Source organism: Pongo abelii, chromosome 7 (genome assembly GCF_028885655.2).
Source record: "Pongo abelii isolate AG06213 chromosome 7, NHGRI_mPonAbe1-v2.0_pri, whole genome shotgun sequence".
NCBI classification, from domain to species: Eukaryota; Metazoa; Chordata; class Mammalia; order Primates; family Hominidae; genus Pongo; species Pongo abelii.
Window position 1 is genome coordinate 9,863,706 of NC_071992.2, and position 26,128 is coordinate 9,889,833.

General features: G+C 51.4%; 1 protein-coding gene and 1 pseudogene across 1 annotated transcript in view; one reads left to right on the plus strand and one right to left on the minus strand.

Moving 5' to 3' along the window:
- On the plus strand, positions 1–13,424 carry LOC129060879 (protein-lysine N-methyltransferase EEF2KMT-like; annotated as a pseudogene).
- The window catches only part of LOC129060824 (chitobiosyldiphosphodolichol beta-mannosyltransferase-like), a 17,060-nt gene continuing 3,581 nt past the window's right edge, over positions 12,650–26,128 (minus strand). The window contains exons 2-9 of the mRNA XM_054561089.1: positions 19,533–19,643; positions 18,671–18,792; positions 18,447–18,485; positions 17,763–17,822; positions 16,440–16,608; positions 14,852–14,926; positions 13,772–13,847; positions 12,650–12,745 (exon numbers count right to left, since the gene is read on the minus strand). Of these exons, the coding sequence (XP_054417064.1) occupies positions 12,650–12,745; positions 13,772–13,847; positions 14,852–14,926; positions 16,440–16,608; positions 17,763–17,822; positions 18,447–18,485; positions 18,671–18,792; positions 19,533–19,643 (748 nt within the window). The remainder of the gene's footprint in view (positions 12,746–13,771; positions 13,848–14,851; positions 14,927–16,439; positions 16,609–17,762; positions 17,823–18,446; positions 18,486–18,670; positions 18,793–19,532; positions 19,644–26,128) is intronic.

Here is a 26,128-nt window from a genome sequence, read left to right on the forward strand (position 1 = left end):
GGTCCCGCCCACATCATGGCGCCCGAGGAGAACCCGGGGAGCGAGCTCTTGCTGCAGAGTTTCGAGCGCCGCTTCCTGGCGGGGCCGCACTGCGCTCCTTCCCCTGGTAGGTGGGTGGCGGGCCTTGCGGGAGTCCAGGGGCGGACGGGATGTGTCTCCCTGCTGAAGCCCCTGGGGCTACAGCCAGTCAGGGCCGCGAGTCTGGGTCCCCATCCCCGGGGCTTGGCCAGAGTCCCTCACCCCTCCTTCCTCGCGGGCTGGCGGCGGAAACTGGGGACGTCTCCACCGCCTTGGGGGGCAGACGCTCGCTCGGTGTGGGGTGCAGTTCATGATAATTTTCAAGACATTTTAAAGGCAGTAATCGTTCTGGTCACTGGGACACAGCTGCCCTCGCCCATTCTAAAATGTCAGCGCCCTCAGGACCGCAGGGTAACCACGTTCTCCTGAACGCGGTGACCAGGTCACAAGCTGTCCCTCGTGCCTCAGTGTTCTCATGTGTATATGGAGCACTGCACAGAATGGGATCCTGCGCTGAGGCTCTCACGCCTGTGATGGAAGAGACAGAGAAGGGGGTGGCCTCTCCTCTCCCTGGGGACCTTCTGCCAGCAGAGGGGCTTAATGCACCGGCCCCCATTTGTAATTCATGTGGGGTGAGCTCACTGGGATGAGTCAGTTTGGATATATATTCCTCCCTGGGTCTGCCCCATTTTATGGGGTGTTGCTTAATCATTTGCGTTATTCCACTGACATAAAATATTTAGCACTCAGAGATCATTTCTGGTCAGGAGAAATTTGTGCATTTTTAACCCAAAACCTTCCTAAAAGCATCATAGGTCTCCATTCAATATTGACTATAATTGTTCACATGTCCACGCTGAATGCTAACTTGGGCTCACCCTCAACACCCACGAGGTGGGTACTATAATCACTCACATTTGACCAGAGGGATTGTTTGATTAGGGTGAAGTAGTTGAGAGTTCAGACCCAGGAGACAGCCTGCCTGCTTCGAATCCTGGCCCAACCCCTGTCCCTTTGTGACCTTGGGCAAGTGACTGCCTCTCTCTGTGCTATTATTTTCTTATTAATAAAATGGAGGATATAATGATAACTACCTCTTAGGGTTGCTGTCAGGGTTGAGTACAAAAGCCTGTTGATCAGTGCCTGGCTCATGGTAAATGCATGTCGGTGTTAGCTACTGTTTTTATTCAGTCTCAAAATGTTTAATAAATGCCTTCCATGAGCCAGGCAAGCAGTACCCAAGACAGATGAGGCTCTGCTTGCATGGGAGAGCCAGAGAATAAACAAATGAATAAACAAGAAAAGACCAGATGAGAGTGGCTTTAAAGCCAAGAAAACAGGGAAATGATGAATGGAGCAACTGGGGAGAAAAGTCATCAAAGTCGGGGAATCAGGGAAGCCTTCCCCAAAGAGGTGGCATTTGAACTGGGGCCTGGGTGGTGAAGCAGCCAGCCATGGGAAGGGCTTGGGGAACAGCATGCTCAAAGGCCCTGTGGTGGAAACCAGCCAGCTGTGATTGAGGAACAACAGCAAGGCAGCCAGTGTGGCTGCAGTGGAGTGAGCAAGGTGGGCCAGGAGTGAGGGAGAACAGGCCAGAGAGAGGGATTAGGACCAGGACTTGTAGGCCTTTTACGGCATGGAAGGAGCTCTGAAGCAATGAAGTGCCTTGCCCTGTGTCACATACCAGCCGAGACAGTCTGCCTAACTCAGGAGCCAAAGCTCACTGCTGGGCTTGAGGCCCCTGTAAGAGGACAATGTAACCCAGGCTGGTACGGGGACATTCTGCATTTCCACTTAAATTCAGATGGCAAGCCCATCAAACCTTGGTGCCATGGCTGCCCTGGTAATTCCTGGCTGACCAGTGCAACCAGGGAGCTGGCCCATGAGCCGGGTGGCCGCTGAGTAGCCAGGACTAATGCGGCCAAGAGTCAGTCTTCTAGCCTTCTTCCTGTCACTCATCCAGGTGCAGCCTGCGACATCTGAAGGTCAGGCTTTCAGCTGCTGTGGCTTCCACTTCCAACTGGCTCCACGTCCCCAGGGAGGGATCACATAGGGCTTTGCCCACACATTCTACTGCGTGTTTCATGTTCCTGTAGATGTGCCCTTGAGATTTGTCTCTTTCCCCTCCACACAGAGCTTAGAAGCAAAGTTAAGACACTCATCAGATTCTGAGCTGCTGCGGGATGTTTTGCAGAAATTAAGAATCCCAGAGTCCCTGGGACTCATGACCCTGCCTCCTGAATCTCTCCGGAAGACCTGAGAGAAGAACCACAGGTGTGCTTGTACCCTTTAAAAACACCCCTGTTCAAAGAACAAAACCATTGAGTCAGCACTGCAGGTGGGTGTCAGCACCTGCGACAGCTCCAGCGCTTTCATTTTCTATCTAAGACTTAGACAAAGACATCAGAATATACAAAAATCTGCATGAGAGGGGGGAATCTAAGGAATGTTTTTTAAACCATCCACAGCAAAAACAGAGATGACGGGTGCAAAAGAGCTTCTAGCATTTGGTAGATGCTCAGAGAGTTTCTTTTTTGCATTTATGAGGCCTGTCCTGCCCATTCCTGTCTCTTCTAGACCTAAATGGGCCCTTGCTTTGCCCAGGGTGGGGTTTGGACTCAAGTGCATCTGCATGTAGGTGAGAGGCAGGATCACCACCCGGCCCAGCCACAGCCTGACCCTGGCCTTGAGGACCAAGTGCAGATCACCCTGCATCCTGGATCTTCACCTTTGAAGGGCCACGAGCCCTTCTGAAAAGACAAAGCAATAGACTCCCTTCCAGAAAGAAGTGCACCACAAGAATACCTTTTCCATACCAACTCAGGGGAGGCAGACATCCTCCACCCCCACCCACCCAGCCCATCCGAGGAGCCCCTGTGAAGAATTCCTGTGCTAGAGGTGAACCAAGATTATCCACGTGGAAAAGATGCAGCCACATCTTTTCCACAGCAGGGAGGACTTTCGGGGCAATACAGTAGGTCAGGGCTTCGAGCGTGGAGATACCTGAAGTTATCTCGCACCCTGCTCTGAGTTTCACCCTGAGCCTCACTCTCGTAGGTGGTGAAGCATGAATTGTAGGGAGAGCTGCTTTAAAACCCAGCAAAAGGCTGGGTGCACTGTCTCACACCTGTAATCCCAGGAATTTGGGAAGCTGAGGTGGACGGATCACCTAAGGTCAGGAGTTCGAGACCATCCAAGCCAACATGGCAAAAACCCATATCTACTAAAAATACAAAAATTAGCTGGGTGTGGTGGTGCATGCCTATATTCCCAGCTACTCGGGACGCTGAGGCAGGAGAATCGCTTGAACCCGGGAGGTGGAAGCTGCTGTGAGCCAAGATTGGGCCACTGCACTCCAGCCTGGGCAACAGAGTGAGACTGTGTCAGAAAAAATGAAAAACCAGCACCAGCCTGAAGGGCCTGTGTATTGCGTGGGGTACTTTGCTGTCCTTGGGCAGAATCTGCATCCCTCCCAGCCGGCAGGCGCTGCGGACCATCTCCTCCCTCTCCCTCCATGCTCCTGTTTTCCCACCGTCCCCACTCCTGCTGCACCAGTCCCTCTGCCCTCCTTTCCAAGTGCCAGGCTGTGGCCACCTCAGAGCTTGCACCGGCTGTTCCCACTGCCTGGAACTTGCTTGTCCTGCACTTGGCTTCTCTCGGCTTTACCTGGAGTGTCATCCTGAGCGTCCCCTTCCCTCCATCCTGTCCCCAGGGACACATGCTCCAAGAAAGCAGTTGCTGAGTGGGCCTTCCCACCTCTTCCATAGAGCCAGACAGTTAGTGACTGTCCTTACTGCAAACCCTGGTTCACACTGGCTCCCCTGGGAGGGAAGTGCTTTGGGCCCACATGCCCTGTGTTCCTGCTCAGAATGGGCGTTAGAGATGCCGCCATAGCCTGCGCCGCTGCAGTGAAGCATTTTTAGGAAACGGCTTATATCTTAACACAAACTTCAGATGCGTGGGGCCAGAATGCTGTGTCCATCTACATGTTTGCTGAGGGATCGGGTAGCCTGGAGTTTGCCCTCTGCTGTGTTGGCTTGAAGCTCATAGGCTCATAGCTCTCCAGCAACCAACGTTCTGTCCTTTGCTGTAGACTGTGAAGCATCCTGTGTGTGTGAAGCACGCGCCGTCAGTCAAGTATGCCCGGTGCTTTCTCTCAGAACTAATCAAAAACGTCAGTTATGGGCACTGTCCGCCCAGTAGCCGGACAGCATAGCCACCTGCGTGCTGGAGCCCCCGTCCTTCCCAGGCCCTGGTCCTGCTTTGCAAACCCCAGCATGACAGGGGCCTCCCCAGGCAACTGGCTGCAGCTGTGTGTGACCCATGGGAGACAGTACAGGGCGGGAAGAAGGGGAGGCTAGCGTCTCTCCCTCACTCTGCCTCCTGGGGTTTCCACAGTAGCTGCTTCTCTGGGGCCCCAGCTCCTAGCATATGGATTCTCATTCCTAGAAGGCTGGCCCAGCCCACAGCCCTGAAACCCTCACCGACACTCTCTGTCCTGCCCGCCGAACGGTTTGGAGTTTCCTGCTCTTGTCCATCTCTGGGTTGTCCCACGGGCCCCTGTTGGAAGTTTTAGCTCTTGCCATACCTTTGGAACTAGTTCCTCTGGTGAATTCTCCGCATTGATGCTGCTGCAATGAGCTCTTTCATGACTGATACAGGATTTTATTTTTTACTTATTTATCTATTTTTTTGAGACAGAGTCTCACTGTGTTGCTCAGGCTGTATCACTGTAGCACAATCTCGGCTCCCTGAAACCTCTGCCTCCTGGGTTCAAGCAGCTCTCATGCCTAGCCTCCTAAGAAGCTGGGACTACAGGCACTTGCCACCATGCCTGACTAATTTTTGTATTTTTAATAGAGACAGATTTTCACCATGTTGGCCAGGCTGGTCTCGATCTCCTGACCTCAGGTGATCCGCCTGCCTCGGCCTCCCAAAGTGCTGGGATTACAGGCATGAGCCACCGCACCTGGCCTAGGATGGATTTTAAAGATGGCCCCGAAATGCAGGGTTTGACATGAGCATGTTGAGAGGCTGTTCCTTAGTAGGCAGTAGCAGACCTGCTGAGTGAAAGGGCCACACTTTTAGCAAATAAACAATCCCCTGTTTCTCCAATACCTGCTGTCTCCCTAGTCCTCCCCAAAAGCATGCATCTGTGGTCACCAGCAGGTCTGCCCTGTGCCACCAGGAGAGGGCAGCAGTCACCCAGTGTACCCTGCTGCTGCCCTGTGAATCTTAGGATGAGGCCAGCTGTGGAGAAGCAGCCTGCTGACAGCCACAGCCTGCAGCATGGGCCACCCTCACAGTTCTGCCTGGGCTCACGTAAAGCTCCTTTTGTTTTCCTCCTCTCTGTGTTTGATCCAAACACAGAGCTCTCTATCATGGTCACGTGGCAGCTCTCACAGAATCCTTGTCTCCTGCCCTAGACTACTCCTCACCCTACCCTCTCAACACCTCTTGTTGAAGGCCCTCCCATCCAGGTTTCTCTGCCAAGTAAATTTTTTTTTTTAGAGACAAGATCTCTGTTTTCCAGGCTGTCCTCGAGCTCCTGGGCTCAAGCAGTCCTCCCATGTCAGCCTCTAGAGTAGCTGGGACTATTCGCACACACTACCATGCCCAACGAAGTGAATATTTTATATGGCAGCTGGCCGGCATTACACCGTTCCATCCCAAATCTCCCCTCCGAACTTGGTGAAAATCATCTCGCCATTTTTACAGATTAGAACGAAAGCAAACAAGCTCTCACTCTGTCTGCCCCCAGCACGAGGCTGTCTACACAGAGCCTTTGGACGAACTATACGTGGCGCTGGCAGAGATCCTGACGGCCAAGGAGTCCACCCAGGGCCACCGGAGCTATTTGCTGGTATGAGAAGGGCACCCTCCTCCCCCTCACAGCCCAGACACCCTTCCTGCACAGACAAAGTGAAAATGTGGGTATGGGTTCAAATCCTGACTCACCCATTCTGCAGTCTTAGACATGAGGTCTGTTAACCTTCTTTAGCCTCAGTTTCTCTGTCTGTAAATCAAGCACTTCAACAACACTTCGTGAGGTTGTTGGGCATTTGTCCAATAGGTGACACACACTACCTGCTTCACAAGGACCTGCTGCCCAGTCCTCAAAGAATACTTGACATGGCCGGGCACAGTGGCTCACGCCTGTAATCCCACTACTTTGGGAGTCTGAGGCGGGTGGATCCGAGGTCAGGAGTTCGAGACCAGCCTGGCCAATGTGGTGAAACCCTGTCTCTACTAAAACTACAAAAATTAGCGGTGTGTGGTAGTGGGCACCTGTAGTCCCAGCTACTCGGGAGGCTGAGGCAGGAGAATCTCTTGAAACCGGGAGGTAGAGGTTGTGGTGAGCCGAGATCGCGCCATTGCACTCCAGCCTGGGCAACGAGAGTGAAACTCTGTCTCAAACAAAAGTACAAAAATCAGCCGGACATGGTGGCACAAGCCTGTAGTCACAGCTACTTGGGCAGCTGAGGCAAGAGAATTGCCTGAACCCAGGAGGCAGAGGTTGCAGTGAGCCAAGATCGTGCCACTGACTCCAGCCTGGGGTACAGAGCTCAAAACAAAAAAAAAAAAGACAAAACATAGATACAGAAAACCACAAAGGAAAAACATAACATATTGAATCATCACAAGGCAGCCACCCCTTCATAGCCACACCCGGCCCCTGGCCACCACTGACCTGTGCTCCATCGCCAGAATTCCATCGTCTCAGGAATGTTCGATGAATGGAATCCTGTGTGGCCTGAGATGAGTATCTTTCACGCCGCATGACGCCCTTGAGACCTGTGCAAGCTGTTGGCATGTCAACAGTTAGCTGCTTTTAATTGCTGAGTGGTGATTGGTCCTGTCATGGTTTATTCAGCCATGTGGTGGATGGCTACTTGTCTTCTAAGCCACTTGCCTTCTGATCGCTGGACTGACTCTCTCACCTTCTCTTGGTGCAGCCCTCGGGAGGCTGGGACACACTCTCCAAGAGCACGGCCATCATCTCCCACGGCACCACGCGCCTGGTCACATGGGACGCCGCCCTCTACCTTGCAGAATGAGCCATCGAGAAACTGGCAACCTTCACTGACAGGTGACCTCGGGGCGCAGGGCAGTTCACCGAGGCAGGCTTACCCTGGTGCAGTCGCAGACACGGTCCCCTTTCCTACAGCCAGGACTGTCCTAGAGCTTGGCAGTGGCACCGGCCTCACAGGCCTGTCCATCTGCAAGATGTGCCGCCCCCGGGCATACATCTTCAGCGACTGTCACAGCCGGGTCTCGAGCAACTCCGAGGGAATGTCCTTCTCAACAGCCTCTCATTAGAGGCAGACATCACTGCCAACTTAGACAGCCCCAGGGTGACAGTGGCCCAGCTGGACTGGGACGTCGCGAAGGTCCATCAGCTCTCTGCCTTCCAGCCAGATGTCATTGCAGCAGGTAATGCCCAGCCCCGGGCACCCTGTGCAGGCATGTCCTTGCAGCTCTACCCAGCTCTTGGCTCGGGGAAAAGGGAACAATGGACGCTGTCAGGCATGGACGTGATGGGGCTTCCAGAAGAGTTACTCTGGGACTCTAGGGTGACATCAAAGTACAGGGGTGCCTCTTAAGGTGACCTTCAAGCCAGAGCCCTCTTGTTGGAGACAGGCATACTCCCGTTACAGTCGTCACCACATGGCTGTGTCCCAGAGCCATGCCCTGTGTCCTTCAGAGACCACAGGAGGAAAACAACCGGTTCTGGGATGAGGACAGGGCCCTTGAGAGAAGGTGGTGTTTGGCTGGGTCACCGAAAACCCCTCGCCCCTGCCAGCGCACTCTGTCCCCTCTCTGGTAGAACAGAGCTCTGCCTGTGGTCCCGGGTCCCAGCCCTGAAAACCACAGGTCCAGCGGTGGCCAGGGACATGGGCCCACCCCTGCAAGCCAGCAGACAAATTGGCAGATGCCTGAAACACGAAGTTCATGGCAGGGGCAGGCTTTGTGTCATTCGAAGCCCTCTAGATAGGCCGAGAACCAGAGCTGGTTTTTTGAGGAATACCAGTGAGTCTGGAGATTTTTTTCTTTTGCTTCGGTCTTTTGCAGCTTCCTCTACTAAGGGTTCTCCTTTTTCACCCAAGTAATTGCCTTTCCATCTAATGGCCCAAATGGTCAAATGGCATCTAATAGTCTCATATGAGCGCTGCCTCTCTGGCCTCACCCTGCTGCTGAGGTCAGCATGACCTGGAACAGTCCGCTGGTCCCTTTCAGTAACCTGAAGCTTTCACCGTAGACGTGCTGTGTTGCCCAGAAGCCATCTTGTTGCTGGTCGGGGTCCTGCGGAGGCTGGCTGCCTGCCAAGATCACCAGCGGGCTCCAGAGGTCTATGTGACCTTCACTGTGCACAGCCCAGAGACGTGCCAGCTGTTCACCACCGAGCTAGGTGAGCCCCCCGCCCACCTGGGCCTGCATGGTCCCGGAGCTGTCCCTGCAGGACTCCAGTGGAAGTGAAAGAACTGGGCACTGGGGAAAGGCTAGGATGCCCCACACTCCCACACCATGCGGGGAACTCGGGCAGAGGCCGGTGAGCAGTGTGGGCCTGGGGCGTGGGCGGCTTGCAGCAGGAGGAGGGCAGCTCAGCACAGGGAGGGAGGGTCTGAGCCCAGCAGCCCTACTGTGTTCTTCACAGCAGGGTTCCCTAAGCCCTTGGGCCTTGGTTTCCTCATCTATAAAATGGAGGTGGCAGGAGGGGCAGTCGGGGTCAGGGCTGGACACAGCTGTGCCCTGCAGGACGCTGGAGCACAGGCTGTACAGATGGATCCACCACGCCACTGTCCTGAGCACCCAGTCGGTAGAAAATTAGCAGGGTGACTGTAGAGAAAGGGAACTGGCCCCGTAGTGGGCCAGCCACTGTCCTCAGACCTGACATTTGTCAGCCCCCAGCACCTGTGAGGGCGTGCTATCACTGTCCCATCTCACCGACAAAGACACTAGGACACACGGAGGCCAAGCGACCACCGAGCTCCCGCAGACTGCAGCCCGGCCACCTGGCTCTCGCGCCTCCACACTACACCCAAACCCCCCAATGCCACCAGCCTTTCCCCAGCTCCCCCTGAGCACAGCCCCTCCTGGCAGCCATGTGCACAGATGCACCTGCAGCAGCCTCTGCCTGCACACAGAGACACGGACGACCCAATGCCTGTCCACGTGGGACAGCCCGTTAACTACAGAGCCAACAAACAAGCCAGCACACGAGGCATACTGGCTTCCACGACAGAGTCTCGCACAACCTCACACAGGAGGCTGGCCGGGCACGGGGCTCAGGCCTGTCATACCAGCACTTTAGGAGGCTAAGGCAGGAAGACTTCCTGATCCCAGGTGTTCAAGACGAACCTGGGCCACATAGTGGGACCCCATCTTCACAAAACATACAGAAACTAGCCAGGTGTGGTTGCACACCCCTGTAGTCCCAGCTACTCTGGAGGCTGAGGTGGGAGGATGGCTTAAGCCCAGGAGGTGGAGGCTGCAGTGAGCCCTTATCTCACCACACCACTGCACTCCAGCCTGGGCAAGAGGAAGACCATGTCTCAAAAAAGCAAAAAAAAAAAAAAAAAAAAAAAAAAAGTCTTTCTTTAGATACTTATGTGCAAAAAAACCTGCAATATCTTTTAAGTGAAAAAACAGTGCCAAACAGCACACATACTATAAGACCTCAGCCACCTTTTGTTGTTGTTGTTTTTGAGACAGAGTCTGGCTTTGTATTGCTCAGGCTGGAGTGCAGTGTTGCCATCTCGGCCCACTGCAACCACCCACCTCCCAGGTTCAAGATATCCTCCCATCTCAGCCTCCTGTGTAGCTGGGACACAGGTGCATGCTACCACGTCTGGCTAATTTTTGTATTGTTTGTAGAGTTGAGGTTTCGCCATGTTGGCCAGGCTGGTCTTGAACTCCTGACCTCAAGTGATCTACCGCCTCAGCCTCCCAAAGTGTTAGGATTACAGGCATGAGGCACTGCGCCCAGCCCCATTTTTGTCTAAAAACTAATAATAATCACCCACACATGGTTATGAGTACTTATATTCCCAACTACTCAGGAGGCTGAGGCGGGAGCATGGCTTAAGCCCAGGACTTTGTGGCCACCTTGAGCAACATAGCAAGACTTCATCTCAAAAACAATTATCACAATAATCATTTTCACATAAGTAAACCTATAGGGGAAAACCTAGTGTATATATATAGCAGGCTTGTGCAACCTGCTTCCCAACGCAAATCTGTAAACTTTCTTAAAACAGTATGAGGTTTTCTTGTGATTTGTTTTCTTTTAACTCATCAGCTATTGCTAGCATTAGTGTATTTTATGTGTGGCCCAAGGCGATTCTTCTTCTTCCAGTGTGGCCCAGGGAGGCCAAAAGATTGGACATCCCTCATATACACGGTAACAGGTGCCATCCTTCAATGGCAGGATTATAGAGACTTCTACACGTTCATGTCTGCACTACTTCATTTATAGAAATACGCATTTTCCACTCCTAACAAAAACCTGTGATTGAAAATCATCCCGGGTCACAGTGTCTCATGCCTGTAATCCCAACACTGTAAGAGGCTGAGGCTTTGGGAGGCTGAGGTGAGCAGATCACCTGAGGTCAAGAGTTCAAGACCAGCCTGGCCAACACGGTGAAACCCGACCTCTACTAAAAACACAAAAATTAGCCAGGCGTGGTGCTGCACGCCTATAATCCCAGCTACTCGGGAGGCTGAGGCAGGAGAATCACTTGAACCTGGGAGGCGTTGCAGTGAGCGGAGATTGCGCCACTGCACTCCAGCCTGGGGAACAGAGTAAAACTCCGTCTAAAAAATAATAAAAGAGGCTGAGGCAGGAGCATCACTTGAGGCCATGCGTTCAGGACCCCATCTCTACAAAATAAAAAAATTACTGGCATGGTGGCATGCACCTGTCATCCCAGCTCCTCAGCAAGTGGGAGGATGGCTAGAGCCCACGACTCGAGGCTGTGGTGAGGAATGACCGTGCCAGTGCACTCCAGCCTCGGTGACAGAACAAGATCGTGTCTCAAAAAAAAGAAAGACTCATTCTTGCTAATGGCTATTCAGACATCTGTGCTTATGAGAACACCAGCCCCTTCTAAGCTTTCTGTGTGTGTGTCTGTGTGTGGTTTTTTTTTTTTTTTTTTTTTTTGAGATGGAGTCTCACTCTGTCACTCAGGCTGGAGTGCAGTGGCACAATCTCGGCTCACTGCAACCTCCGCCTTCTGGGTTCAAGCAATTCTCGTGCCTCAGCTTCCCAAGTTACTGGGATTACAGGCACCCACCATCATGCCTGGCTAATTTTTGTATTTTTGTAGAGATGGGGTTTCACCATGTTTACCAGACTGGTCTCGAACTCCTGACCTCAAGTGACCCACCCTCCTTGGCCTCCCAAAGTGTTGGGATTACAGGCGTGAGCCACTGTGCCCGGCTGCTTTCTAAGCTTTGTGAAGAGGGGGTTGACTGAGCAGCCAGGTAGATGTGGGTTCAGATCTCTGCTTCTGTCCCGCTGTGCCAAGTGCTGGGGTGCACACGGGCAGAGTGGACAGCGGCACTGTGCCTGCTGCTAGCCATTTCTATGCAAAACCAGATTTCTGGTCCCATCCTGGAGGCCAATTCTAGGTACCTGGGTGGGCCTGGGAACCTGTGAACCAAGTAAACTGACTTGGACACCCCCGCACCCTGCCAGGCCTGTCCTAGTAGCCCCACACAATACGCTCATGTCGTGTCCCCAAACACCGCCATCCTCAAACACACGTGCTCTGTTTCCAGGCCGGGCCGGGATCAGATGGGAAGTGGTACCTTGGCATGACCAGAAACTGTTTCTCTACGAAGAGCACTTGGAGATGGCAATGCTGAACCTCACACTGTAGGACTCACACACGACTCCAACGTGATTGTGAGAATCAAGTCACTCTCGTGGGAAGAATTTTTATATGGGAAAGCGGAGGAAATTTTCATTGGACTGGAATGTTTGGAGAGTGTTAAATTCCAAACCAGGAACCACAAACTCCCCTCTAATAAGACATCGGCTATCTAAGCATGTGGATGCCCCCTTTCTGACAGCAGTTCTGGCTCTTAAGAAAATCGCCATAAATCAGACATGAAAATTCTGGCTCAAAAAAAAACATTTTCTTTGTGCAAATAAATACGTGGGTATCAAGTATGACGTTCCCCCAACGTGGACACACTCAGTTCCTCACAAAGCCAAGCCCGCTGCAGCTGCCACGTCCCTGGGCTTATGGTGCAGCAGGTGCTTTTTTGAAGACAGGAATCAAAGTGTTAGGAACACGGCCGAAAGGTGACACCTGGAGACCAAACGCAGGATGAGGAGGACTGCAGGTCACAGGGAAGTCACAGAACACTAATACACTAGCAGGGGCATGGGGCGTGAAGAACAGAAGAAGACAGGAAGTGTTTCTGAGCCTCCAGAGAAGAAATCAGGGCCAACCACAACTTCCTGGGTCACAGAACCAATTCATTCACCAGGTGGCAGCACTGCCGTCATTTCAGCTTCTGGCTACTGGGAAGCGCTGCTCGAAAGGGGTTTGCCCTGAGACTCCGAGAAGAAGCTGTGGGAAGGACAGCAGAGGTCCTGCGGTTTTAGCCTCTGGCCCAGGAGTTATGTGTCCATAACCAAAGGGAGCACAGTCTGCACCCAGCTCTCATCCCATCGGAGCTGCTGCGACTCCCGCAGGTTCTTCCGGAACTGGTTTAGCTTGCCCGCAGGATCAGGAAAGTTTGAGAAAAGCATTTGCAAAAAAATAAAGAAGAGAGCTTACCTCATTTCCTGTCCCCACTCCATCCCAGGTCACCACCTGGCTGGCCCTAGGTCCCCGACCCAACACCAACCCCTCCCAAGTCCCTAACTCCCTCACTTGGACTCGAGACCCTTCACGCACCAGCAGCGCTCTGCCTCCAATTTGACATCACGCTTTCTGGAAACTTCCCCGTATGTCCCACTTTCCCACACTTGGTGCCCTGGAGCACCTCCCAGCTTCTACATGCTGTACGTTCCCCTGTGAGCAACAGACTCTTGGCCTCTGGCCAACACAGTCCCACCCATTTGTGGGTAACAAGGGGGTGTCGGTGTTCTTTTCAACCTTGCTAAACTATCTGAATCAAGGATCACACACTACAGCCTGCAGGCCAAATCCAAACCACAGCCTGTGTTTGTAAATAGTTTTATTGGAACAAAGCCACACCCCTTAATCTAAAGATGATCTGTGGCTACTTTCACACCACAACAGAGTACCATGGTTCTGACAGAGACTGGGGGACCCAATCTAAATTACTTCCGACCTGGACCTTTACTGAAAATCCTGCCAATCATTCTGTTGGCAAGAATGATGTATTAGTTTTTGCAATAAGAAACAAGTAACCTTTGCAGAATTCCACCCATCTTTCAAGGCTGGTCCCAGAAGCTCCCTTTGCCCGCCTACCTACCTGATCCTGATCACTTCCTAAACTGCAGCCTGGCCCACCTGGCTCCAGCATCATTTGTGGAGTGTCAGCTCCATAAATCTAGAGGGCAGGTGGAGGTGTGTCTTAATTTTCCCGAGACTACTACACCAAAATGAGACAGTAGAGTGTGCCGGTCTCTATGACCTCTGCTCCCTCCCTAGCTTTTCTGCCAAACCCCACATTGTCCCACCCTGGCTGTGGGAAGCAGGGATCAGGGAGCGTGGCTGGGCGCCAGTCTCCAGAACCCTGCCCACCCTGGCATGGTGGCAGGCGTGGCTACCTGCAGCTGAGCTGCCAGTTCCCCTGGGTCCTCAAAGACCAGGCCGTTTTCTCCATGTTTCACAAGCTCATGTAAACTACAGAGAGAACCCAGGGAGTCTGAGAGCTGCCTGGAGAAGACACCAGACCCCTGGGGTGCCCACTGGGCTCCCACCCACCCCACGCTGAAGCCAGGCTGGGGGTTGGAACAGGGTGTGTGGTTTCTGGGAGGTGGTTCTTAGATTTGGCCTCTGAAGGGTATAAAGGCCTGGGGGGGTGCACATCAAAATGGCCAAACTGATTTGAGGAGGGAGCCTTAAGGAGGGTTTGTACCTTCTGTGCTGGATGCTCTTCAAGGACTGAAGAATTATTTTTGCATGTTTTTGTTAGTTCCATGGCCATGGAACAAGTGAAGGCAAGCCCCTGGGGACGGGCTCAGCACATAAAAGATGACTTTTCTAGGGCACCAGGTTTGATCCCGACATTCCCTGAGCTCAGCTCACACGAGGGTATCACATCCCTGAATCCCATCCAGGGGCCGGCTCCTGAGCAGGGGCCAAGGGCTCAGCTTGTGCTGGGGCTACTCCTTCTAGAATCTTCTCTAACGCTGCCCTTCCAAACACCCGTCTATGCTGGGTGGAGTGAGCCACAGCATGACACTCATTTAACTGATTCAAACCCACCATGTGAGCTTGGCCAAAAGGGACATGGTGGGAGAGAAAGAAACAAAGAAAACCATGTAAGCCTGCAGGCAATTCCTGCCAATTCTACTCCAGGAGCAAAAGCCCCGAGTGGAGTTCTAGTATTTAAGATGCGTTTTTTTCATATTAGGTTGACGCAAAAGTAATTGTCATTTTTAATGGCAAAAACCGTGATTACTTTTGTACCAACCCAAGTATAACATGAGCTCTAAATGGAAGCAACTACTTCAGCGAGGCTCAGCCCAGCCACAGTAACCGCAGGGCTCCTCCTCCTGGCCTCCAGTGTGTGCTGGACTGACCGAAGGGCAGGGCCTCACTGTGGGCAGCTCGCTCCGCACTGCTTCCCCCTCAGCGGTGGATCTGGGCAGCTATCCCCAGAAAGATTCGGGTTCTGCTCCTACCACTTGAAGTTCACGGCACACACAGGCAGACAGCACCCGAACATGTCCACCACCTTCATGGACAGGTCTAGGCCACTGGAGGACGTGTGCAGACAGACACCCAGGTCCGCCGACCCAGCTAGGCAAGATGGGTGGGTCAGAGTGCTGGTCTCTGCCCTGGGAACACAAATCCTCCCAGCACAGTGAGACAACATCCCCCGAGGGGAGTGAAAATCGGATAAGGCCCCCGACAGCCCCAAGCACAAGTGGCTCAAGCTGGCCAAGCAGCCACACGGCCTGGCTGAGACATCTGAAAATGTAGTTGACACTTTTTATACGTAACCACAATTAGGTTTTTTTGTTGTTGTTTTGTTGTGTTTTGTTTTGAGACAGAGTCTTACTCTGTCACCCAGGCTGGAGTGCAGTGGCACAGTCTCGGCTCACTGCAACCTCTACCTCCCAGGTTCACCTCCTGCCTGTAATCTCAGCATTTTGGGATCCAAGGCGGTTGGATCACCTCAGGTCAGGAGTTCAAGACCAGCCTGGCCAACATGGTGAAACCCTATCTCTACTAAAAAAAATACAAAATTAGCGAAGCGTCGTGGCAGATGCCTGTAATCCCAGCTACTCAGGAAGCTGAGGCAGGAGAATCGCTTGAACCCGGGAAGACGGAGGTTGCAGTGAGCCAAGATCGCGCCATTGTACTCCAGCCTGGGCTACAAGAGCGAAACTCTGTCTCAAAATAATAATAATAATAATAATAATAGTAAACCAAAGCACACCCACCACAAACCAGCTGTCACTGTGAAAATAAAGCCAAATAGCTTAACATTTCTAAAGTCTAGGTGGGGCCAGGCGTGATGAGTCACGCCTGGAATCCCAGCACTTAGGGAGGCCAAGGCGGGAGGATCACTTGAGGTCAGGAGATCAAGACCAGCCTGGCAAACATGGTGAAAACCTCTCTCTACTAAAAATACAAAAAAAAGCCAGGTGTTGTGGCGGGCTCCTGTAATCCTGTAATCTACTCGGGAGGCTGAGGTGGGAGAATCGCTTGAACCCAGGAAGGGGAGGTTGCATGAACTGAGATCGTGCACTTCAGCATAGGCAGTGGAGTGAGACTGTCTAAAACAAAGTCTAGCTGGAGAGTCCTGCCAGGAAAAGGCCCTCAGCCTCCAACTGCTCTGCTCACTCGAAGCTGGAAGATGCGGCTCTAGAGACGCATCAGGACCAAGCCACGACTCCCCACTTGGAGAAATCAACGGGGAAAGAGACGGAGGCAACGGAGAACCATCTCACTGGGAGAGGCGACGCTTTTTGACACACCGTCCCTGTACCTCCCAAAGCCACTGCCCTCCCACACCTGGGCAACAGTGGCCCCAACCCCAGGCCCAGCCCTCCTGCAGGAAGGAAGAGGACTGAATGGAGGGCGTGGCAGGCTGAAAGGACGTGGCCTCCTCAAACCCCTTGGTAAAGGGCCTCTGGGGCCACCTGGCAGGGAGGGGCTGGCACACCAGGAAGTAGCCTCCTCCCGGGAGTTCAGCCAGAGCCCAGGTCCTGTCCCCAAGTGGCCTCCAGAGCCACGTTTTCAAAAAAAGTACATCCCACCCACCCCTGTTCCCCCTGCTTAAGTCCCCGCCTCCTCCCTGAGCCTCCTGCTAGCCTCTCACCTAGAAGCAGGGGGTATTCCTCAGCCTCCAGCCAGGGGGTGCAGACCTGGATGTGCTGGAAATGCTTCTGGTGGGTGAGGCGGCTGTAATACTCCCTCAGAGGCCCTTTGCCTTCACAGAGAAGAGCAGACATTGCCATGGACCCGTCTCTGTCTCTGCCACGTGGCCCCAGGCCCAAGACACTGCCCCCTAGAAGGGATCCCTTTCCCAGAATCTCCACCCCTCGGCAGCTCCAGTCAGGACCCACCCGGGCCCTTCCAGAAGCAACCCAGGAGCCCCAAGACCTACAGGGGTGTGTGCACCCTGACCCCTGACGCACAGCCCTGCACCTGCAGCCAGCTGGTCTTGGGCTACAAACACGGCGGGGTAAGCAGTGGCCTGGCACCCGACCGCCCACTGGGTGGACCCAGCCTTTGGTCTGTGTTGTGCACAGGGGACACGGGGAATCCCCCTGTCCTGGTACAGCCCCCAGAGCACATGGTGCGGGTTCCAAACCACTCCTGGGAGCCTAGAGGCCAAAGGAGGGAGGAGAGCAGGACCAGCAGCTGGCCCAGACCCCATCTCTTCCCACACCGCTTCCTCTTTTCTCCCTCCTCACTGAGTCACTTTGAAAGGGCTCAGCAGCAGTAACTGTGGGACAGGGGCTCTTCCGTTTGAAAAATTGAAAGAGGCACTCGGTTAAGGCACCAATGACATAGCTGGGCACAGTGGTTCATGCCTATAATTCGAGCGTATTGGGAGGCCAAGGCGGATGGATCACCTGAGGTCAGGAGTTCATGACCAGCCTAGCAAACATGGTGAAACCCTGTTTCTTCTAAAAATACAAAAATTAGCTGCGTGTGGTGGGCACCTGTAGTCCCAGCTACTTGGGAGGCTGAGGCACGAGAATTGCTTGAATGTGAGAGGTGGAGGTTGCAGTGAGCTGAGATCGCACCACTGCACCCCAGCCTGGGTGACAGAGAATTTGTCTCAAAAAAAAAAAGAAAAGACACCAATGACGTAACAACAACAAAAAAAAGATGCTTGGAAACTACAGAAAAAGTAGAAAGCTTGCTATCTACAGATTCAAATCTGGGCTCCCTGCCCTGCTGTGAAACCGTCTGAGCCTCAGGTTCCCCCCACATCAAGCAGTATAAGACCCTATGGCAGAGAGCTGCAGTGAGGATTAAGGAGACAAGATCGTGGGAAGCACAGGGTAAAGGCTGCGTGCCCCTCCCCCTCCGCCATCCCCTAACCAAACAGACACCTAGGGTCCCAGGCGGTACCTGTTATCACACAGACGAGAGAAGGAAGGTTGTGTCCGTCAAGAGTCAGTTGTTCAAACTCTGTGTTTAAAAAAAAGAAACAATTCTACATGGAATTTCTGATAGAATTTTTTTTTTTTTTCTGACAGACTCTCACTCTGTCACCCAGGCTGGAATGCAATGGCACGATCTCATCTCATTGCAAACTCTGCCTCCTGGGTTCAAGTCATTCTTGTGCATCAGCCTCCCAAGTAGCTGGGATTACAGGCACCCACCACCATACCTAGCTAATTTTTGTATTTTTGGTAAAGACACGTGTTGCCATGTTGGCCAGGTTGGTCTGGAACCCCTGACCTCAGGTGATCTGCCTGCCTCAGCCTCTCAGAATTTTACGATTACAGGTGTGAGCCACCATGCCCATTCAGAAAAAATTTCTTAAATAAACAATAGCCAGAGTCACCTGGTCAGGTGGAGAAAGAGCACTGCTCTGGTGGGCAGGCCACCAGCCTCTGTGAGATACTCTCCTGGAGGGGGAATTTCAGCCTGAGATCCTGGTCACTCAATGACCCAACTGAGGATTCAAGGCGGCCCACCTCCACCACCCCCGGTGTCCTGGGACAGGAACATCCTGCAGGCCAGACAAGCAGCTCACAGCTCAGTGGCCCCCGACAAACACAGAGCTCCTCACCACAGTCACACACCTACTTTCTAAAGCTGCCAGCAGGATGGAGAAGTCTTCATCCTCTATGAAAAGAGAATTGAATGTCAGGGGCCTGTTTCTGTACACTACTCTTCCAGCTTACACGCCCTCCCCTTCTCATTGAGATTGTGGCGGGGTGGGGTCATGCAGGACTGGCAGGGGTGAAGAGAACACAGGTTGGCCAGGTGCCTGTCACACCAACCCCAAGTGCCCCAGGGGTCGTGCAGACCTGTCCAGCTCGTGCTGCTGACCAGCAGGGCTGGCCGCTCGTGGAGACGTCTCAACAACCCGCTCCTAGCATCCCGCTCCGTGAAGGCCAACCGCTCTGTGGCTGGATCCTCAGGTTCTGATCTGAAAGAGCAGAAAAAAACCCTGTGAGAGGCCACAGAGCAGGCCCAGGACCCAGGAGGGGCATCTCCTGCCATGGCGAGGCCTGCAGGCTCCCAACGGTTGGGGTGCCCGGCCACATCAGCAGCACCAGGCCATCCCTGACATCCGAGGCCTGGGCTTGCTTTCTCTAATATTGTTGCTGGGTGCTAAGGTTACAATAGCAAACAAGACTGACTCATTCCTTTTCTCTACGGGACTTACTGTCTTATCATCCCCTGGACTGAAGATGAGGGTGCAGGGACGCCCTCCTATACCACCCCAGCTTACCCAGAGGCACACCTCAAAGTGTGTGGACCTGAACAAAGTTCCCCTCCTTAGCCCCATGAGACACCCCAGGGGACACACAGGTCCACAGATCCTGCCACAGGCCTGGGAACCCATTGGCAGGAGAGTAAGACAGTGCAGGGGTCCACAAACCTTTCCTTAAGTGCCAGAGAGTAAATACTTCAGGCTTTGTGGGCCACAGGTTCTCTGTTACAAAAGGCAATTTTGCTATTGTAGCTCAAAGGCGGCTGCAGACAACTCAGAAGTCAAAGAGTGTGTTGTGTCCCGATGAAACTTGATTTACAAAAGCAGGAGACTGGCCTGTAGCCTTAGTTTGCCAACCCCTGGATGAGTGGGTTCCCAGGTCTGCAGTGAGAAGGGGAGAGGCCAGGGCAATGGCGAGCAGGAGAGAAGGCAGCTGAGGATGGGAGGCCTACCGGACCCTGAACGGAGAGTGCGTGCCGCCCAGCTTCATGAAGAGTCGGTGCTGCAGGTCCAGAGGTGCCTCTTTAAAGAAAGATGACGGCTTGTCGTAGACAGTCACAGCCCTGCAATGAAATCATGGCAGGGCTATTGCATTAGTCCAGCGTGGAGGCTACTTTCTGCTCAAACCACTCATTTGGGTCCCCCGCCCAGTGTCACCCATCCTCAGCAAAACAACCTTTATTTCCTTCTTCCTGGTTTCCAGAAAGTTCCCCTAAAGCCCTGAGGAATCACCGAATGAAAGGGACTTTTTACAAACAGGAAACTTAAGTGGAGTGCCAATACACAACATGGATTGCACCAGGCTGGGTCTAAGATAAAACCAGACTGTGGACAACAGAACAGATAAGACCCACATGGCTCTGCACTGCCTGGGTCTGTTATTGTGCGGAGGAATGTCTTAGTCTCTTGCTCCTGTGGGTGTAGCTAAAGCACGAAAAAGGAGTCTTCATCCTTTTTTTTTTTTTTTCTTTTTTTTGAGACGGAGTATTGCTCTGTCACCCAGGCTGGAGTGCAGTGGCGCGATCTCGGCTCACTGGAAGCTCTGCCTCCTAGGTTCACACCATTCTCCTGCCTCAGCCTCCCGAGTAGCTGGGACTACAGGGGCCCACCACAACGCCGGGCTAATTTTTGTATTTTTAGTAGAGACAGGGTTTCACCATGTTAGCCAGGATAGTCTTGATCTCCTGACCTCTTGATCCATCCGCCTCGACCTCCCAAATTGCTGGGATTATAAGCGTGAGCCACCACGCCCAGCCGTCCTCATCCTTAGAAAGCAGTTAGAAAGACACCTGAGAACCAATCTCAAACTGCAGCCTTCCAAAGAACCTTCTGGAACCTTCTGGAATGCAACTCATTACTGCCAGAGGGTCTTTGATGAGAGTCTACTCTCCACCATTTGTCTTCAAAGGGAATACTCACATATTCTCTTTCCATGGAAAGGTAAGTTATTAGAGTTTATGCAGTCTGGTACATTAATTGAGAGCTTTACTTCAAAGAATGTCACGTTTACGATTCAGTCTCACAGACTGGGTTGAAAAGGCAGTATTGACTATTAAGTTGTAAATTACTATAACGATCATTATTATTATTCAAGCAAGCTGTGAGAAATGAGCATTATCTCACAATATCTGCATTTTAGTGAACCTGAAGGAAGAGTGTATTTGATGGAATTACAGAAGCCTGAGAACCACAGGGGAATTCTCACTGCAGGGTATTCAGGATCCAAGGCTGATTCTATTTTGCATGCTCAATCCTTCCTCAATTTATTTTTCTTTCTTTCTTTATTTTTTGAGACAGTGTCTCACTCTGTCGCCCAGGCCTGAGCGCCTTGGTGAAATCTCAGCTCACTGCAACCTCGACTCCCGGGTTCAAGTGATTCTCCTGCCTCAGCCTCCGGAGTAGTTGGGATTTCAGGCACCCACCACAAAGCCCAGCTAATTTTTGTATTTTTAGTAGAGACGGAATTTCACCATGTTGGCCAGGCTACTCTCGAACTCCTGACCTCAAGTCATCCTCCTGCCTCGGCCTCCCAAAGTGCTGGGATTACAGGCATGAGCCACCGTGCCCGGCCCTCAATTTTATTTTTCTATTTATTTATTTTTTTATTTAGGATGGATTTTTGCTCTTGTCCCCCAGGCTGGAGTGCAGTGGCGTGATCTCGGCTCACTGCTACTTCTGCCTCGAGGATTCAAGCGATTCTCTTACCTCAGCCTTCCGCATAACTGGGATTATAGTCACGCACCCCAACGCCCGGCTAATTTTTGTATTTTTAAGTAGACACAAGGTTTCACCATGTTGGCCAGGCTGGTCTCGAACTCCTGACCTCGGATGATCCACCCGCCTCAGCCTCCCAAAATGCTGAGATTACAGGTGTGAGTCACTGCACCTGGCCCCTCAATTTAATTTTAATAAAATTATCAAGGAAATAAGCCACAAAAGGACAATGTGCAGACTTCAGAACAGAGCTGTCCAATATAAATATAATGTAATCCACATGTGTAATATTAAATAATTTAGTCACCACATTAGAAAAAGTAAAAGGGGTGAAATGAATTCTAGTAAACTTTATTTAACCGATATATTCACAATATTATTATTTCAACATTAATGAATACTGAAAAATTCTTAATGAGATATTTTATGTTCTTTTTTTTTTTTGCTTATGAAGGTTTGGAAATCTAGTGTATATTTTACACTAACAGCTTATCTCAATTGAGGCGGCCACATCTCAAGTGCCCAGTAGCCACGTGTGGCCCGAGGCCATGACCCTGGGCAGTACAGCTTTAGGTGAGTCTACGGCAGGGCAGAGGGGGGCACCTGGGATCATGTGTGGAGCCTGGGGCCTTGTTCCACACCCTTTGATGAGGGCACTTTCTTTCCATAAAACCCAGGTCAGGCATGCCTCACAAAGGGGCCAGTGGAGGTGCTTCGGTTTACTTGGGAGATTGGCCTCTCCAACTTGCCTTCCTACTGCCTGGAAGACGATTGCTGTCCTCTTGCATTCTCTAGATCCTTTCCCAAGAACCCTCCCAGAATTTAGTCCTATGAAGGGCCAGGGGTGCAAGGAGTCACCCACACAATGACAGGACCCACCAGCAATACCAGAAGTTGGCCAGCCCTACTCATCCAAATTCCTTTCTGCCAGCTGGACATCACAAGGATTTCAGACTGCCATCCTGTGGCAACTCCATTTTGGGGTCTGGGGATGTAAGAGTTACTCTATTAGTCCATTCTCACTCTGCTAATAAAGACATACCTGAGACTGGGTAATTTGTAAAGAAAAAGAGGTTTAATGGACTCACAGATCCACATGACAGGCGAGGCCTCATGATTATGGTAGAAGGTGGAGGAGGAGCAAAGCCACATCTTACATGGCAGCAGGCAAGAGACTTGTGCAGGGGAGCTCCCCTTTATAAAACCATTAGATCAGGCAGGGCACAGTGACTTACCCCTCTAATCACAGCACTTTGGGAAGCCATAGTGGGTGGATCACCTGAGATCAGGAGTTTGAGACCAGCCTGGCCAACATGTTGAAATCCCATCTCTAATAAAATTACAAAAATTAGCCATGCGTGATGGCTCATGACTGTTGCCCCAGATTCTCAGGAGGCTGAGGCAAGAAAATTGCTTAAACCCAGGAGGCGGAGGTTGCAGTGAGCTGAGATCACACCACTGCACTCCAGCCTGGGCAACAGAGTGCGACCCGGTCTCAAAAAAAGAAAAAAAAATTAAATCTTGTGAGACATTTTCAATGTCATGAGAACAGCAATGGAAAGAACTACTCCATGATTCAGTTACCTCCCACTAGGTCCCTCCCACAACATGTGGTGACTATGGGAACTACAATTAGAGATTTGGGTGGGGACGCAGCCACACCATATCAGTTACTGAGCTGGGCATCTTCTTCCTTGAATGCACATTAGCCTCTGAGGCACTTCCTGGTTAACCTCATTCCACAGCTGAGAAAACCCAGGCTTGGCACAGGCAAGGGATCTGACCCAACGTCTCCCATCTTATTAGTGGAAGGACCAAGACTGGACCCACAACTGTGCTCCTGTTTTGAGTCACCATGCTGCCCCCAAGATCAGATCTCAAAACAAGCAGACATGGGGGGCTCAGAAAGCCCCCAGCCTAGAACTTTCCTGTCACCCAATGACACTAAAGGCTAAACTGGCTGCTTATTATTCTGGATTCACACTAGAATGACCTTGGGGTGTGTTTCACACATGCTGATGTCTGCAATTTCACCCCCAGCTAACTGACTATGAATCTCTGGGTTGGGGCCTGGGCACTGATATTCATGCAGAGCTTCTGAGACGATCCTATTGCATCGCCAAGGTTGACACCTGCAGAAACGTTGCACACTTTTTCATTCATTTAGTTATAAAATATGTAATATTTTTTATTATTTTTCCAGACACAGGAGCTTTGCAAGAATAGTACAAAGACATCCTTTATACCCTTCACTGAGATTCCCCAGTGCTACCATTTTACCCCATTTGTTTATTATTTTCTAAGTGGAAGATGAGTTATCCTTTACCCTTAAATACTCCTGTGTATTCCTTAATAACAAGGACTTTCTCTTATATAACCAACACAATGATCAAAATCAGGAAACTAACCCTGCTACAATACGGTTTTCTAATGTATGGACCTCATTCAGATTTTGCCAGTTAACCCAATGATGTACATTGGAGCGAATGATAAGCCCAGATCCTTCATTATTTTCAGTTGTTGTGTCTCTGTAGGTCCCTTTTACCGTGGAACAGCTCCTCAGTTTTTCTTTATCTTTCATGCTATTGGCATTCTTAAAGAACACAAGACGGTTATTTGATAGAATGTCCCTTACTTTGAATTTCGCTGATGATTCCTGGCAGTGATATTCTTGTGCATTTGGGGTGAGACTATCACAGCAATGGTGTCATGTTCTCTGTGCATCGCATCAGGAGGGACATGCTCATGGTTTACCCCATTACACCAAAGTGAATGTTGATCGTTCAGTGAAGGTGGGCGCAGGTTCATTGCATTATATTGCAGAAGCCATCATCAGCCATACTCGCTCTGATTAACCGATCATCTTACATAGCCATTTATCTAACAAAGTTGTAAGGGTCTTGAACTCCGGGTAAGCAAGCCTTAAAGCAGAAGAGAAGAAAGGAAGGAAGGCTCTGGAAACTGGAGCTTTGGCAAATGGGGCAGTTGTGGGGAACGTACCACCAAAGTTGCTCCTGGCATTAGGATGAAGAGGAAGGAGAACATTCTATCTAGAAGAGGTTTAGGGGGAGCGAGAGGGGCGTGGGAGAGTCAGAGTCTGCCCACTTGTGGTTTTGCTGAGGGCTACACTGTGGTAGACAGGTCTTTCTTTGCTGCTCTTGAAAATTTTGTTTCTCAATCCTTCATCTAAAAAGAGCAATTCCCTTCTTCTAACTTTTGGCCCACTTTGCTTCATCTGTCTTCTCTTCTCTTATTTTTAGAGACAGGGGCTTGCTCTGTTGCCCAGGCTGGAGTGCAGTGATATGATCATAGGTCACTGCAGCCTTGACCTCCTGGGCTCAAGCAATCCTCCTGCCTTAGCCTCCTGAGTAACTGGGACTACAGGTGTGCACCACTGCACCTGGTTAATTTATTTTATTTAAAATAGTTTTTGTAGAGACGAGGTCTCACTTTGTTGCCCAGGCTGATCTTGAACTCTTGGCTTCAAGGGATCCTTCCGCCTCGGCCTCCCAAACTGTTGAGATGACAGGCATGAGCCACCATGCCCACCTCTGTCTTTTCTCTTGGGATTAATGACTTCCAGATTAGCTCCAGGAATAATTTCTGTTAAGGTGATGCCTGACTTGACACTTCTGGTAACGCCCGTTGTTTATCTATTGCTTATCTCCAGAACCCATGTGATGCTTCCTACTTCAAAGCACACTAGCGCCTGTCAGCTTGAAGGCATCCCCTGAGCTGCTGGCAAACTAGGTCTTTTTACCCACAGATTAACCTCTTATTTGTTTTAATAAATGATCAAAAGTTGGTTTGCCTCCTTTGCGTATGTTGGTTGGGGCCAAGAGTGGATCTTTGTGATTTCTGTCCACCTGGGACCCCAGGCCTCCTGGTGGCCCCTGAACAAAAGTGAGGCAGGTAGAGCAATGAACACTGTTCCCCGTCTTCCTTGCTGCCATCAGTATTTTTGCCTGTGGTTGTCTTTGGCGTATGTCACTCCCTCATCTTTGTTCCCTCTCCTTCTTGTATTTATCTTCACCTGGGCTGCTAAGTGCTGCGGGAGAAACATCGGGTTGTTGTGCGGATTGTGGCCACAACAAATTTAGGTTCCCCACCCTCATGTTGTCCCTCACTGTTCTCTTCCTCATACCTTTGAAGAAAACAATTCGTGGAGGTCGTCTTATTCACAAAGGTGAACATTTAACAGAGCAGGGTACTGTTGTGGGTTGAATTGCATCCCCTCTCCCACAAAAGACTTCTTGAAGTCCTGACCCCCAGTACCTCAAAATGTGACATATTTGGAGACAGTCATTACAAACGTAGTCAAGTTCAAATGAAGTTGATAGAGAGGGCTTTATCCAGTATAATGGGTGTCCTTATGGAAATGGGAAATTGGCCAGGTGCAGTGGCTCATGGTTGTAATCCTAGCACTTTGGGAGGCTGAGGCAAGAGGATCACTTGAGGCCAAGGTTCAAGACCAACCTGGCCAACATAGGGAGATTCCCATGTGTATTAAAGAGATAATAAATAAAATAGGCCGGGAACAGTGGCTCATGCCTGTAATCCTAGCACTTTTGGAGGCTGAGGCGGGAGGATCACTTGAGGCCAAGGTTCAAGACCAACCTGGCCAACATAGCAAGACCCCCATCTTTAAAAAATAATAAATAGGCCAGGCAAGGTGGCTCACGTCTGTAATCTTAGCACTTTGGGAGGCCGAGGCAGGTGGATCACTTGAGGTCAGGAGTTCAAGACCAGCCTGGCCAACATGGTGAAACCTGTCTCTACTAAAAATACAAAAAAATTAGCTGGGCATAGTGGGGGGCACCTGTAATCCCAGCTA